This window comes from Montipora foliosa, chromosome 14, assembly GCF_036669935.1.
Source record: "Montipora foliosa isolate CH-2021 chromosome 14, ASM3666993v2, whole genome shotgun sequence".
Taxonomy (NCBI): domain Eukaryota; kingdom Metazoa; phylum Cnidaria; class Anthozoa; order Scleractinia; family Acroporidae; genus Montipora; species Montipora foliosa.
Window position 1 is genome coordinate 21,257,318 of NC_090882.1, and position 15,000 is coordinate 21,272,317.

A 15,000-nucleotide genomic window follows, 5' to 3' on the forward strand; every position below is an offset into this window, starting at 1 on the left:
ATACAAAAAAAATTGCTTTAACGTAAACTTTGTGTGTTAAGTTTCTTATGAACGTCTTCGCACTTGGACCCGCTCTGACAACGCGGCTAAAGAATATGGCGCACTTTGGTGATATAAGGTTGTTTGGAATGCAAATTGTGTCAGAGTTTTCAAGGAATTTATCTGGTATAAATTGATAACGAAACTTTGAATGAGGATTTTTTGGTCATTAAATAGTGCGGCAAAGAAATGCATTAAAATTTAAATCGCACATGCGGAGAGCGCAGAGCCATTGTTTGTCCTCATTATTCTCCGCCGTTTTGTTTTCTGCCGACGTCGTTGTTTCTTACGTTCTCCAACAGTTAAGTTTAAACATCAAAAGTACCTGCTCACTCTCCCCTCCCCGATAAAAACCATTCCGTGCCCTTCAAAAGAGCTAATAGGGAGACCCCGGAGTTTAAGAAACCACGACGACGACGGCGACCAAAACGTCACTTCAAAATATAAGTTTGAGCAGTTCTAAGTATTTCATGATTGTTCCATCTTGTTTATATTATTCAATATGAGCGAAGTGTCCTAAAACTGGATTGGTACGGACGGATTTAAAGTAAAGAGTGAGTTTGAAAGATTCACTGTAGTTTGTCCACGTTGTCGTCTAAACCTTAAAGTAGTTTTGACGAGTACGGGAGGGAAATGTTCAAAAATGCGTGCCGCACGTGCAGCACGATCATTTTGGTTCTTTTTAACCAATAATATTACTGCATTTTGGCGTTGTCGTTACCGTAGCCGTCGTCGTTTCTTAAACTCCCGAATGTTTGAATGTATTCTTACATTGACGTCAGACACGTGACCAGCTAAGATCCTGAGCGGCTGTGGGTGGTCGGTACTCCAAAGGCGGGCTGTGCGGTCATGAGATGCTGTAGCGAAATAGTGCCCTTTTGGACTGAGGAAAGAAAACTATAAATATTACTACTTCTCTACATAGATTTATCGTATGGCCGGTAAGAACCTGTGTTAAATTTCTCGTTAATCCTTTGACAAACTTCATCAACCTGAACCTCACCCCCTGGAAAACGAGAAGCCCCAATTACATGCACTTACTGTCCCAGCCATCCCCTTGGGGAAATGAATAGATGTATTGTGACCTTCTGGCCTCGGTTGCTCGAAGCATGGTTGGAGCTAACCAGCGAAAAATACCATGGAAACCTTTAGGTTTTGATACCTGTTAACCAACGGTTAGCGCTAACCAGGCTTCAAGCAACCGGCCCTTGGCCTTCAAAGGCTACAGAACATCATGACTGAACGTTGAATGCACTTTACTGGCCATGTCCTGTATGTGCCTCACTCTCCCTTGCCAAGTTTGTATAAGACTAAACCCCTGTTGTTGGACGATAGGGAGCTTAAGCAACGACAACGGTGACGGCAACGAGAACGTCATCTCAAAATATAAATTCGCGTTATTTTAATCGCTTCGCTACTATTTCAACTTTTTTAATACGTCAAGGGTGTGGTAGTTCCTCAAAAATTACACTCGTCTGAACGGCACTTAATTTAGGGGAGAAAATGAAACTTTATCCTCAATGCTGACGTTTGTCATTAAACCTCAAATTTGGTTATTTCACGTTGTTGTTTTTGGTGACGACGGCAAAGAAATAAACAAAAGTGAAAAACGCACGTGCAGAGCGTGCTAAGGTGTTGTTTTTGCCAACTAAATATGCCAATTTGTGAAGTTCTCGTTGCCGTCGCCGTTGTCGTTGCTTAAGCTCCCTAATGTTGCGTTACAAGTTGAGATGGTTTGTTGCGCGTATTACTACCTTCTTACGTAACAAATTTCCATATTCCAAAACGTAAAAGCGACGTCTACTTCTTTGTTGTACAAGAAGATGGTAATACGCGCAACAAAACATCTCAACTTGCAACGCAACATTGTTGCGCGACATGTAGTACGAAAAATGTTGCCCGTATTACTGGGCCTTGAAGGAGACCAATCTGGGCTTTGGCCAGGATTTTTTGACCCCTAAAAGAGACCATATTTAAAACACATTAAAAACATATATTTATATTTCTTCGCGTGAAACCCTAAACGAGACCTTAGCGGCTACAGATGGGCTATATATGATGGCGTTTTCCTGGGTCAGACGCTCATCCAGAAAATTGACAACTCAATACGTGTATTTCCCTTTGGGTACAACCTTTGGGAGGCCTTGTAGATCAAGAAAACAACCTGACGGTAGCAACACAATCTTGCCCGCACAAACAGCCCAGTTTGCGACCCTTTTCGGTCTTTGAGTTCAAGGAGTAAACAAAAACAACAACTCACCAAAACTGAACGTCCCAGACGGGGTAGTTATGTCCTTTAAAACAAACTAATGAACTGAAGGTATAGAGACTCCATAGACGCACTATACAGAATAATGATAATAATTTTTTTTTTTTTAAAAAAAACCCACAATAAATGCAAAAAAGGCGCAGGTCGTGCGTTTCAAATTGCCACATGGTCCAACCATCTGGCAATGGTAATGGTAGACTGCAAAACAGCCGTACAGTATTTTTGCGTTGGACGAATGCGTCTTTTCAAGCGTAAGGTCTGGAACGAGGGTGAGAACGAAGAGTGAGACTGGGGAGAGAAGTGTGAGGCCCGCGTGCCTAGCGCGCGAGAATTCGAAAACCGACTGTTTTGCAGTCTATGGTAATGGAATAGATTTATATACCGCCAATATCACATACAGTCTCATGACGGTTTACAATTTTCTCTGAGGTGAGAAAGTAACTGTGGAGCTAGACTTCTCTCAGACTTAGGGCTTCGCGGATAATCACGATATGCTGAAGGCCCAATACCATGTCACTTAATTTACACACACTTGTGGGAGGTTGAAAACTAACAGAATTTTCAGAAGGATTATGATACAAGACCCTCGATGTTGCATCCCAAACCTTCCGAGGGGACTCCTCCCCCCGACCTTCTTGGTAATCCCTGAATGCTCAATTCCTAAAATTTAAATTAAACCAAGTAATAGCAGAATAAATAAATCAGAAGAAGAAAAACGAAAGTTAAGGTCCTCATTGCAACCAGGCCCAGGTTGCTTGAAGCACTGTTAGCGCTAACCAGCGTTAAACATCATGGATACCGCTTAACGCTAACTGGGCTTCGAGCAACTGGCCGCAGGTTGACAATCAGAGATGGTTTGATGCTACTTCCGTTTTAAGTTCACTGAATGCAATTTGCAAGATTACAACGTATGACCCCAATGTTTCAACTTTTTTTGTTTCATTAAAAGAAAAGGATGTTAATCAGCGAGCATAGAAAGGGCACTTATTACAGCCTTTAGATAACCTCTGATGAAGACACTAGGCAGGAGTGTTGAAACGTTCAACGTACAAGTTGCACTAATTAAATTTTGAAACAGAGTACCATTAAACCTTATGTAACAAAAAGCGGTTGACCAGGCCCAGGTTGCTCGAAGTTTGGTTAGCACTAACCAGCGATAAACACCATGGCAACCAACACAGTGTGGTGTCACGTGACGTCACGGCAGCCATGTTGGTGTTCCTACCCAATAGAACAGCGGCCATGTTGTTATACCCAACTAATCCTCCGAGAATTGGGCTCCATTATCATGCAAACGTTTTCTTTTGTTTCGGTGGAAAAACAAGGTCACTGATCATGTGACTGAAAACACTCTATACGTTTTGATACCTCTTAACCAACAGTTAGTGCAAACCAGGCTTTGAGCAACCTGCCCCTTCTGATAGGCATTGACAGTGTCTAAACATACAGTGTATGTCAAGACCTACTTTAGATTCTATTTTTAAGAAACTGAATGAACACGTGTTACAATAGATAAGTTAATAGTAGCTTATAGACCATATTCATAAATGGTGGCTAAGTAATTATTTTATGTTGCAAATCATCCTCACTAGCATCGTTAGCACGAACAAATTCAAAAGAATTTGTGCTCCAAAGTGAACTAGTGAGGATGAATAGCACAAAGACAAAAGGATAATTTCTTGGCCACCATTTATGAATACGGTCCATACCTGTTCTGTCTGCAGAGCTCGAGAGAAGGAATGAGTTATCTGTGTTAAAACTAGTGGAAAATACTGGCCCTGAATGACCAATCAAGCGTCTACTTTCCACAGCTGTCCTAAGAAGTAAAACAACAAGACAAGTTATGCATTTTGCCATGTGCTGTAAATCTCTACTATGAAGTTGATGAAGTTGATGAGTAACATGAATAGTCTTTCTTGAAAAAATTAGCTCGTCATAAAAAAGGTTGTTGTTATTCATCGTGGTGAAGTACAATAATAATAAAGTATTCTCGTTTGTCTCACGATGTGGGCACTTAACTGATGTAGATAAACACAACAACAGGAGAACCGTACGAAGGAACAACACACTAATCACAGCTGCTCAAAACCTAGAGCATCCTGCTTAAAAGGTGACGCATAACCAGTCTACCTCATCGCCTGATGAAGACTAGCAGTATGCAGTCGAAACGTCGCGATCTACATCACAAGTGACCACATCATGAGACAAACGAGAATACTTTATTATTGAAAATTAGCTTGATTCTGAAGTAAAGTAAACCCATTGACCAAAACAATCATTTCATACTCTGACTGACTTCAAAAGAAGGCTCAGGTGATTTGTAGACAGTTCACAGTCCCTAGTTTTCCTTTTCAATCATCAAGATCATGCAACTTTAACCTGTTGAACTCTTGGAGTGAGACTCAATAGATTTTACTCTGTCAAACACCAGATGATTTTACTCGTCAATGAGGGGGGAGGGGTAGGGGCTCAGGAGTGAATGGGTTATATTTAAGAACAATTATTGTCCCCATCTATCTTGGGAGGGAGAATTGCTACTCCCCTCACCCCATTCAGTAGATTTGTCACTTTCTCAATCTTTACCAAGCTTGGGAAGACAACTCTACTTTAATGGTTCATTTTAGTGTTTGGTGCTCTCGTAGTAGACAGGTAAAAAATTATTGCATTATGACATAAATTCAATCATAACCGTTATGTGTGATGTCACTAGCAATAGGGAACAAACCTGTGGTCCATTATTCGCTCAAGAACATCCTCTGTGAAATAAAAGTGATTAAGCACAGTAAATGGCTTAGTTTATACTGTCTTCTAGAAACACACGTAGCTTTTAAGTTTATGTCTGCCACTGCGCTCTAAGAAAACCTCAAACTTAACAGAACATGATTGAGAACCCCAGCTGGCAGAAGGAAACCAGTTAGCTATTTACAAAGTAACTTGTAGTTGAATTTGGGAACACATACAAATGTAAGACAAATCCAGCCAATGGTAAGAGAGGGATCTGAGCCCAAAGCAGCCACATGCAAATCAAATGCCCTCACAACCAGACCAGGCCAGCTTCTTGACTCATAATACTGTACAATTCTGAAAATAAGCCCCTCCAAATATAAGCCCCCCAAAGTGGTAATGCAAAAAACCCTCCATTAAATTGTCCCTCCCGCGGGATTGTACTTGGAAAATTGCCCTCAAATACAAAGTAAAACAAAGCAAAAACCGTAAATAAATTACTTCCAAGTATAAGGCTAGCACAATCGATTTGCAAACGCAATTTCCCTCTGTAGATAAACCCCTCCAAAAATAAGCCCCTCGAAAAGGGACTTTGAAAAATATAAGCCCTGTGGGTTACTTTCAGAATTTTACGGTACATACCAAACTCGTGACTTGTATAATAATGATAGTAAGTACCAAAATCTTTATGCCTTTCTCTCAAAAGAGTGATGTCTAACAGCATCTCATTTTACTCATCAATGGGGGAAGTTTATTGCAGAAATTCAATGACATTACATTATTTATTCAACTTTAACTGACCTGCTTCTTTATCAATTTGTGCAAGTTCTGAGGGTGATTTGAGCATTCTCAGTTTCTTTGGGGTGAGGCTCCAGACCCGCACACTACTGTCCTCAAATCCACCTGACAGCAGGCTTGAGTCCTCCGACATACTAACAGTGTTCAAACTGTAATAAGATGATTCTCTGAGATAACTGGTCAAAGATTGCATCATACTTTGCCATTATCACTCTATCCATTGACATTACATGCATGGGAATCTTTGTTTACAATAATTATTTTTGCCTTATTATCATAATTTAACCCATAAATGATTTTATTATATTATCTTCATACTACTACTACTACTACTACTACTACTACTACTACTACTACTACTACTACTACTACTACTACTACTACTAATAATAATAATAATAATAATAATAATAATGGTATTGAAGCATCTTTAGGCCTCCAATTCAACCTAGACTCTATTTATTGCCTCTGGCCCTTAGCTTCTTTTTGGACTGGAATTCTTTACTCAGACTTGAAGTCCAGACCAATCCTTTTTGGTGACTGCAAAATATTACTACTTGTTACCTACATGTCATCTAGAACAGCTCCCACTCAGTAACTGATGACATTGTTCTAAATCCTTATTTCCTACACCAGAGGAACTCAATGAATGCGCCAGAATTTTTGTTCTAATCTGCCATTAGATTAAAATTAATGCTAAGCAAATCATTAATAATTTTATTGTTCCAGAAAACATTATGCTTAACTTCAAAAACTCATTAATAAATTCACAAACCTAACAGCCTTTCAACACTGATAAAATGTCATGCGCATGAGCTTTAATTAAACCCGATAAAACATTCGTATTTAAGATTCTTTGCATCTAAAGAATAGTAATAAGGCCTAGCGCGTTTTTTTGTCCTGTATGCTAATATCTTCCTCTCACAATTTGAACATTAAATTTTGCACAAACTCCTCAGGGACAATTTTTTGAGGAATGTTTTTCAAGCCGTTCAAAAAACTCACAGTACATGTTGTATCGCCTCCAGAAACACCGCTGCTCGTTTTTTAAACAGTGCGTAAATAATATTGTCACAGTGACAATGAAAACCTAACATTTTGTGACACAAATTTATCTCCTCACCTTGTATGTGCATTGAGTACACTGTAGAAGCAGATGGATGGAAGAGTGTCGGGACCCAACCTTATCCTTTTGGCAGCTTCTCTCATCAAGGTAATCTTCACCAATTTATCACTGTCCTTCCTAAGAATAGAACACATAGGTGATTGATTATCTTGTCTGTATTAGCATTGAGATTAGAAAGTTACAGTAGGCACCAGACTTATCATGGCATGCAGAGGTTTAAGATGCAAACCTGCACGAGTGCAGTACATTACAATGATCGAAGAATGAGTAACTTTCGTTGAAGAAACCTGAACAAATTCAAGCCATTTTAATAAAAGAAAGACTATGATTCTTTTGTTGGCTTTTGTCAAAAATTAGCCAAATGACTTTTGTACGCCAAGCCTCTTCAAGTTTAATTGGGATCAAGTTTGGGTGGGGCAAAAACAGAGCTTTTAATCCTCAGGATTTAGCATGTCCCAAGCATGAAAAAGTACACTTCACACCCCCAACATTAATCTTTATCCTATGAAGCCCTTTACTGGCCACAAGACAAACTGACCTGCTGCTGATAAATTTGATAAGTTGGTAGAGCAATATCACACCAATAGTGAAGAAGTAATGGCTTTGAATGTCATTGAAACTGCCTAAACTTTATTCTGTTTTCTAGGATGACAACAACTTAAAAATGTCTAGGTACAGTACTGCTCAAAACTATTTGTGCATTTGCCGTGGTTCTGACTAGGTGAAACGCAGATTCAATCTCCAGTTTGACCGAGGTAAAACCTCGTCTACGGTAACCGAAAGCCAAGGTTTCAGCCTAGATTTTTTTCCGGTTGATTTACGGTGTACGCTGCGGTTAAGAGAGGACATAGTATGCTTTTATTTAGAGCAAATGCTATCTGCAAAGAAATCTGCTTATTCTTGCAGATCGATGGCATCGATAATTAGTATGCATATTTACAAGTCTATTTACAATCTCCAATGTTTGGCACATTCAATTATAATAAAGTCGCTTTAATAAAAGCGTTTATCGTTTTTCTTTTCCCAGCGAACAACAAGATTTCTAAAAATTGTTCCAGATCTGTTCAATACAGATGTTATAAAGATCAGCAGAAATTCTATCAAGAAATTTACACGTGTTTGGGAAATCTCGTCTTAACAATCTTGACAATCTTGACAATCTTGCACTTCCCTTACATAATAATAATAATAATAATTATTATTATTATTATTATTATTATTATTATTATTATTATTATTATACATGTACCTTTCACTTTCATTTCATCATGATGCAAATATTATTATTAAGAAAGAGAGAAGTGATCCTTCCACTTAGCCTGTCTCTTACAGACACCTAAAAAAGTCAGGTCGCTTCAACAGGATTATTTTGAGCCCAAGACCTCTGGGATGCCTGTGCAATGCTCTACCAACTGAGCTACTGTATGAAGCCCACACAGTTAGAAGCAGGTCAATATTATTTGTTGGGATCTTGTGTTCCTATGAATGACTCAATCAATGAAAAATAAAAATGCATATTTGAAATGCAGCTTATAAATCAAAGGGAAGTCATTGCTTAATAATTAGGGAGTTTTAGCAACGACAACGGAAACGGCGACGAGAACGTCATCTCAAAACATAAATTCTCATTATTGTAATCACTTCACGACTATTCCAAGTTTTTAATATAACAAAGGTGTGGCAGTGCCTCAGGAGTGAAATTGTTACGAGCGGCGCTTCATTTAGGGGAGGATATTAAAATTTATCCTCAGGTGCTGACCTTCTTCATAAAACTTCAAATCTAGCTATTTCACGTTGTTGTTTTGCTCATGACGGCAAAGAAGTAAACAAAAGTGAAAACTGCAAGCGCAGACCATGCAAAGCCATTGTTTTTGCCTCCTACAGTAAAATAATATGCAAATTTGTGACATTCTCATTGTCGCCGCCGTTGTCTTTGCTAAAGCTCTCTAATGTCAAGATAAGTGCAATGGGATCTTGTGTTTCTATGAATGACTAAATCAATGAAAAATAAAAATGCATATTTGAAATGCAGCTTATAAATCAAAGAGAAGTCATTGCTTAATAATTAGGGAGCTTTAGCAACGACAACGGAAATGGCGACGAGAACGTCATCTCAAAACATAAATTCTCATTATTGTAATCACTTCACGACTATTCCAAGTTTTTAATGTAACAAAGGTGTGGCAGTGCCCCAGGAGTGAAATTGTTATGAGCGGCGCTTCATTTAGGGGAGAAAATTAAAATTTATCCTTAGATGCTGACCTTCTTCATAAAACCTCAAATCTAGCTATTTCACGTTGTTGTTTTGCTCATGACGGCAAAGAAATAAACAAAAGTGAAAAACGCACGCGCAGACCGTGCAAAGCCATTGTTTTTGCCTGCTACAGTAAAATAATATGCAAATTTGTGACGTTCTTGTTGTTGTCGCCGCTGTCTTTGCTAAAGCTCTCTAATGTCAACTTGAAGATAAGTGCAATGATCCCTTCTCTCTTTAATTCGTCTATAACACAAACTTCAATTTGCATTTATTTAACATTATTACTAGTTGATACTCACATGACAGGAAATTGTATCTGACGGTTCAATGGGGGTGCATTTGGATTATGCTCCTGTTTCTTTTTGCCTGAGATTTAAAAAGCAACTTGTTGGAGCCACTGTCATTTCTTTTTATTTCTGTATCCAAAAAAATAGCCTAACTGCTTCTTAAAAAAATCCAGGTCCAGGTTACTCGATGCAGGGTTGCCGCTAACCAGTGTTAACTACCATGGAAACATATAGGTTTCGATACCTCTTAACCAACGGTAAGTGCTAACCAAGCTTAGAGCAACCGGCCCCAGAAGTCTAGTTTCTAGTTCACCAAATCAAAGGGATGAAAAAATAATAGCTGCATCAGCCTAAAAGCAAATGTTCACAAATACCAGCATGAAAATTTGAATTTAACGCAGAGGAAAAGTAAAATCCCTATCAGCCAGGTTGGGAAATAATCTGGCTTTTACCCTTCAACTTGAGGTTTATATATAATAATAATGAAACTTTGTTTAGATGCAGGTGGTCAGGTGGCTCAGGAGTGAATGGGTTATATTTAAGAACAATTATTGCCCCCATATCTCTGGGGAGGGAGAATTGCAACTCCCTCCCTCCCCAAGTAGATTTGTCGCTTTCTCAGTCTTAACCATGCTACTTTAATGGTTCATTTTAGAGTTTGGTGCACTAGTAGTAGCCAGGTAACAAAAGATCGCATTACGTCGTAAATTCAATCATAACCTTTACGTGTGATGTTACTAGCAATAGGGAACAAACCTGTGGTCCATTATTCGTTCAAGAACATCCTCTGAGATAGAGAAATAAAAGAGATCAACAACAGTAAAATGGCTTTGTTTATACTGTCTCCTGGAAACACATGTAGCTTTTAAGTTTTTTACAGCCACTCCGCTCTAAGAAAAACTCAAACTTAACAGAACATGATTGAGAACCCCAGCTGGCAGAAGGAAACCAGTTGGCTTTTTACAAAGTAACTTGTAGTTAAATTTGGGAACACATACAAATGTAAGACAAATCCAGCCAGAGGGATCTGAGCCCAAAGCAACCACATGCAAATATTAATGCCCACACAACCAGACCAGGCCAGCTTCTTGACTCATAATACTGTAAAATTCTGAAAATAAGCCCCTCCAAATATAAGCCCCCAAAGCGGTAATGCAAACTACTACTACTACTACTACTACTACTACTACTACAACTACTACTACTACTACTACTACTACTACTACTACTACTACTACTAATAATAATAATAATAATAATAATAATAATAATAATAATAATAATAATAATAATGGTATTGAAGCATCTTTAGGCCTCCAATTCAACCTAGACTCTATTTATTGCCTCTGGCTCTTAGCTTCTTTTTGGACTGGAATTCTTTACTCAGACTTGAAGTCCAGACCAATCCTTTTTGGTGACTGAAAAATATTACTACTTGTTACCTACTTGTCATCTAGAACAGCTCCCACTCAATAACTGATGACATTGTTCTAAATCCTTATTTCCTACACCAGACGAACTCAATGAATGCGCCAGAATTTTTGTTCTAATCTGCCATTAGATTAAAATTAATGCTAAGCAAATCATTAATAATTCTATTGTTCCGGAAGACATGCTTACCTTCAAAAACTCATTAATAAATTCACAAACCTAACAACCTTTCAACACCGATAAAATGTCACGCACATGAGCTTTAATTAAACCCGATAAAACATTCCTGTTTAGAATTCTTTACCTCTAAAGAATAGTAATAAGGCCAGGCTGGTTTTGTTGTCTGGTATGCTAATATCTTCCTCTCACAATTTGAACATTAAATTTTGTGCAAATTCCTGAGGGAAACTTTTTTGAGGATTGTTTTTCAAGCCCTTCAAAAAACTCACAGTATGTGTTTTATCGCCTCTAGAAACACAGTGCATAAATAATATTGTCACAGTGACAATGAAAGTCTAAAATTTTGTGACACAAATTTCTCTCCTCACCTTGTATGTGCATTGAGTACACTGTAGAAGCAGATGGATGGAAGAGTGTCCGGACCCAACCTTATTCTTTTGGCAGCTTCTCTCATCAAGGTAATCTTCACCAATTTATCACTGTCCTTCCTAAGAACAAAACACATTGGTCATTGATTATCTTGTCTGTATTAGCATTGAGATTAGAAAGCTACAGTAGGCACCAGATTTATCATGGCATGCAGAGGTTTAAGATGCAAACCTGCATGAGTGCAGTACATTACAATGAAGAATGAGTAACTTTCGTCCAAGAAACCTGAACAAATTCAAGCCATTTTAATAAAAGAAAGACTATCATTCTTTTGTTGGCCTTTGTCAAAAATTAGCCAAATCACTTTTGTACGCCAAGCCTCTTCAAGTTTATTTGGGATCAAGTTTGGGTGGGGCAAAACAAGAGCTTTTTATTCCTCAGATTCAGCATGTCACAAGCATGGAAAAGGCCCATTAATTTTATTATAATCTACACTTCACACCCCTAACGTTTTATCCTATGAAGCCCTTTAATGGCCTCAAGATCCTGACAAACTGAGCTGCATGCTGCTGATAAATTTGATAAGTTGGTAGAGCATCACACCAATAGTGAGGAAGTAATGGCTTTGAATGTCATTGAAACTGCCTATAAAATTTTATTCAGTTTTCTAGGATGACAACAACTTAAAAATGTCTAGGTACAGTACCGCTCAAAACTATTTGTGCATTTGCTATGGTTCTGACTAGGTGAAACCGCAGATTCAATCTCCAGTTTGACCTAGGTAAAACCTCGTCTACGGTAACCGAAAGCCAAGGTTTCACCTAGATTTTTTCCGGTTGATTTATGCCGCTATTAAGAGAGGATGCAGGATGCTTTTATTTGGAGCAGATAAATCTGAAGGATTGTTTTGACGTATCTGCATTTCTAATTGAATAAAAAGGATTATTATTATTATTATTATTATTATTATTATTATTATTATACATGTACCTTTCACTTTCATTTCATCAAAATGCAAACAATAATAAAAATAATAATAATAAGAATAATAATAATAATAATTATTATTATTATTATTATTATTATTATTATTAAGAAAGAGAGAAGTGATCCTTCCACTTAGCTTGTCTCTTATAACACTTAAAAAAGTCAGGTCACTTCAACAGGATTATTTTGTGCCCAAGACCTCTGGGATGCCTGTGCAATGCTCTACTAACTGAGCTACTTTATGAAGCCCACACAGACTGCTGGGAGCAGGTCATTATTATTTGTTGGGATCTTGTGTTCCAATGAATGACTAAATCAATGAAATAAATGCATATTTGAAATGCAGCTTATAAAATTATAATGAAAGAGAGGTCATTGCTTAATAATTAGGGAGCTTTAGCAACCACGATGGGAACGGCAACGAGAACATCATCTCAAAACATAAATTCTCATTATTGTAATCACTTCATGACTATTCCAAGTTTTTTAATATGGCAAAGGTGTGGCAGTGCCTCAGGAGTGAAATTGTTATGAACGATGCTTACCGGTAATTTAGGGGAGAAAATTAAAATTTATCCTCAGCTGCTGACCTTCTTCATGAAACCTCAAATCTAGCTATTTCACGTTGTTGTTTTGCTCACGACGGCAAAGAAATAAACAAAAGTGAAAAATGCACGCTCAGAGCGAGCAAAGCCATTGTTTTTGCCTGCTACAGTAAATATGCAAATTTGTGACGTTCTCGTTGTCGTCGCCGTTGTCTTTGCTAAAGCTCTCTAATGTCAAGATAAGTGCAATGATCCCTTCTCTCTTTCGTCTATAACACCCACTTCAATTTGCATTTATTTAACATTATTACTAGTTGATACTCACATGACAGGAAATTGTATCTGACGGTTCAATGGGGGTGCATTTGGATTATGCTCCTGTTTCTTTTTGCCTGAAATTTAAAAAGCAACTTGTTGGAGCCACTGTCATTTCTTTTTATTTCTGTATCCAAAAAAATAGCCTAACTGCTTCTTAAAAACTCCAGGTCCAGGTTGCTCAACGCAGGGTTGGTGCTAACCAGCGTTAACTACCATGGAAACACATAGGTTTCAACACCTCTTAACCAATGGTAAGTGCTAACCAAGCTTCAAGCAACCGGCCCCAGAAGTCTAGTTTCTAGTTCACCAAAACAAAGGGATGAAAAAAAAATTGCTGCATCAGCCTAAGAGTAAAATTATAATGTTCACAAATACCAGCATGAAAATTTGAATTTAACCCAGAGGAAAAGAAAAATGCCTATCAGCCAGTTTAGGAAATAATCTGGCTTTTACCCTTCAACTTGAGGCTACATAATATAATTATCGAACTTTGTTTAGATGCATCTTTTCCACTTCTCTCAAGCTGCTTTGTGGGCTTCTAACACAAAATTGCTCTCTTCAGTTTGTTTTGAATGACACAATGTAATTGCAAAGAAAATCTTTGAATGGGGTAGTTTCATAGCATAATTCTATTGCATGACTGCCCAATCACACTTCCCTGTTGTTATTCTTTGCTGTGCAATTATACCATCATTAGTGTTTTGAGGATTCACCAATGAAAGGAAGCTCTGTAGAAAGTTGAAAATGTACCTGGTCCATTTGAGTCCTTCTTGACTTTCTTTTTCTACAAAGAAAGCAAACCAGAAGATATTAAATAAATTATTGGACAAACATGGCATACCAGACTGATCGAGTATTAATGGCATACATGCAAGTATTAAACTGTTTTATACAAAATACAAAACAGATACTGAAAGTTCAGTCATTTCACCTTCAGTTTATCTTTGTCATCATCATCTTCACTCTCTTCTTCGATCACAACTCCAAGATCAGGTTCAGGTGGTATCCCATAATAAACCTTGCTTTTATTAGCTGCAGTACAAAGAACATACGGTGACTAGTAAGAAAAAGCTTGCATGGTGTCTCTACAACAGGATGCAAAATTAAAATGGAAAATGCACTTTTCAACTGGAAACTGAGAATGTTTTTTTCGCTCTGAGAACTGTTCCAAGCCTTGGCCAATCACGTAGCTGGAAAGCCAATTCGATCTCAAACTAGAAACAGTTCTCAGTATCCACCAATGAGAACTGGCGTATTTTCAATTAAAAACAACATGTCTGGCTAGCATCTGTCGTGAATCACAGATAAGCAATTATCCTCAAAATGTTTGTTTGTCATCATCTATTAAGCACGCATGAATGAGTTTAGACAATGGTTTTTTTTTATCAGCAATGTCCGAGTTGAGAATTTCGACCGTTTTCACGAACGGTGTTTAAGCTTATGTGATTCTTTAACTATGCTCTATCAAATTGAAAATAATAAGTCATAAAATTCCGCATAATTACGCCACGGACAATCATTTTTACAGCGTGAAATCAATTACACAGCTTTCGCATTCTAGTTTTCATTATTAATTTTAAAGGCATGAAGAAGATAGTTACTTACCACCAGTATGTCGAGCCGTCGTCCAAATCCACATTTGATTTGCTTTCTTGGTCCATATATCTAAA

General features: G+C 37.8%; 1 protein-coding gene across 1 annotated transcript in view; it reads right to left on the reverse strand.

The window, feature by feature from the left end:
* The window catches only part of LOC137984502 (transcription initiation factor TFIID subunit 5-like), a 28,338-nt gene that overhangs the window by 5,156 nt on the left and 8,182 nt on the right, over positions 1-15,000 (reverse strand). Inside the window, exons 6-14 of the mRNA XM_068831668.1 lie at positions 14,262-14,362; positions 14,081-14,114; positions 13,338-13,404; positions 11,480-11,599; positions 5,834-5,979; positions 5,034-5,064; positions 4,018-4,124; positions 2,300-2,381; positions 811-922 (exon numbers count right to left, since the gene is read on the reverse strand). Of these exons, the coding sequence (XP_068687769.1) occupies positions 811-922; positions 2,300-2,381; positions 4,018-4,124; positions 5,034-5,064; positions 5,834-5,979; positions 11,480-11,599; positions 13,338-13,404; positions 14,081-14,114; positions 14,262-14,362 (800 nt within the window). The remainder of the gene's footprint in view (positions 1-810; positions 923-2,299; positions 2,382-4,017; positions 4,125-5,033; positions 5,065-5,833; positions 5,980-11,479; positions 11,600-13,337; positions 13,405-14,080; positions 14,115-14,261; positions 14,363-15,000) is intronic.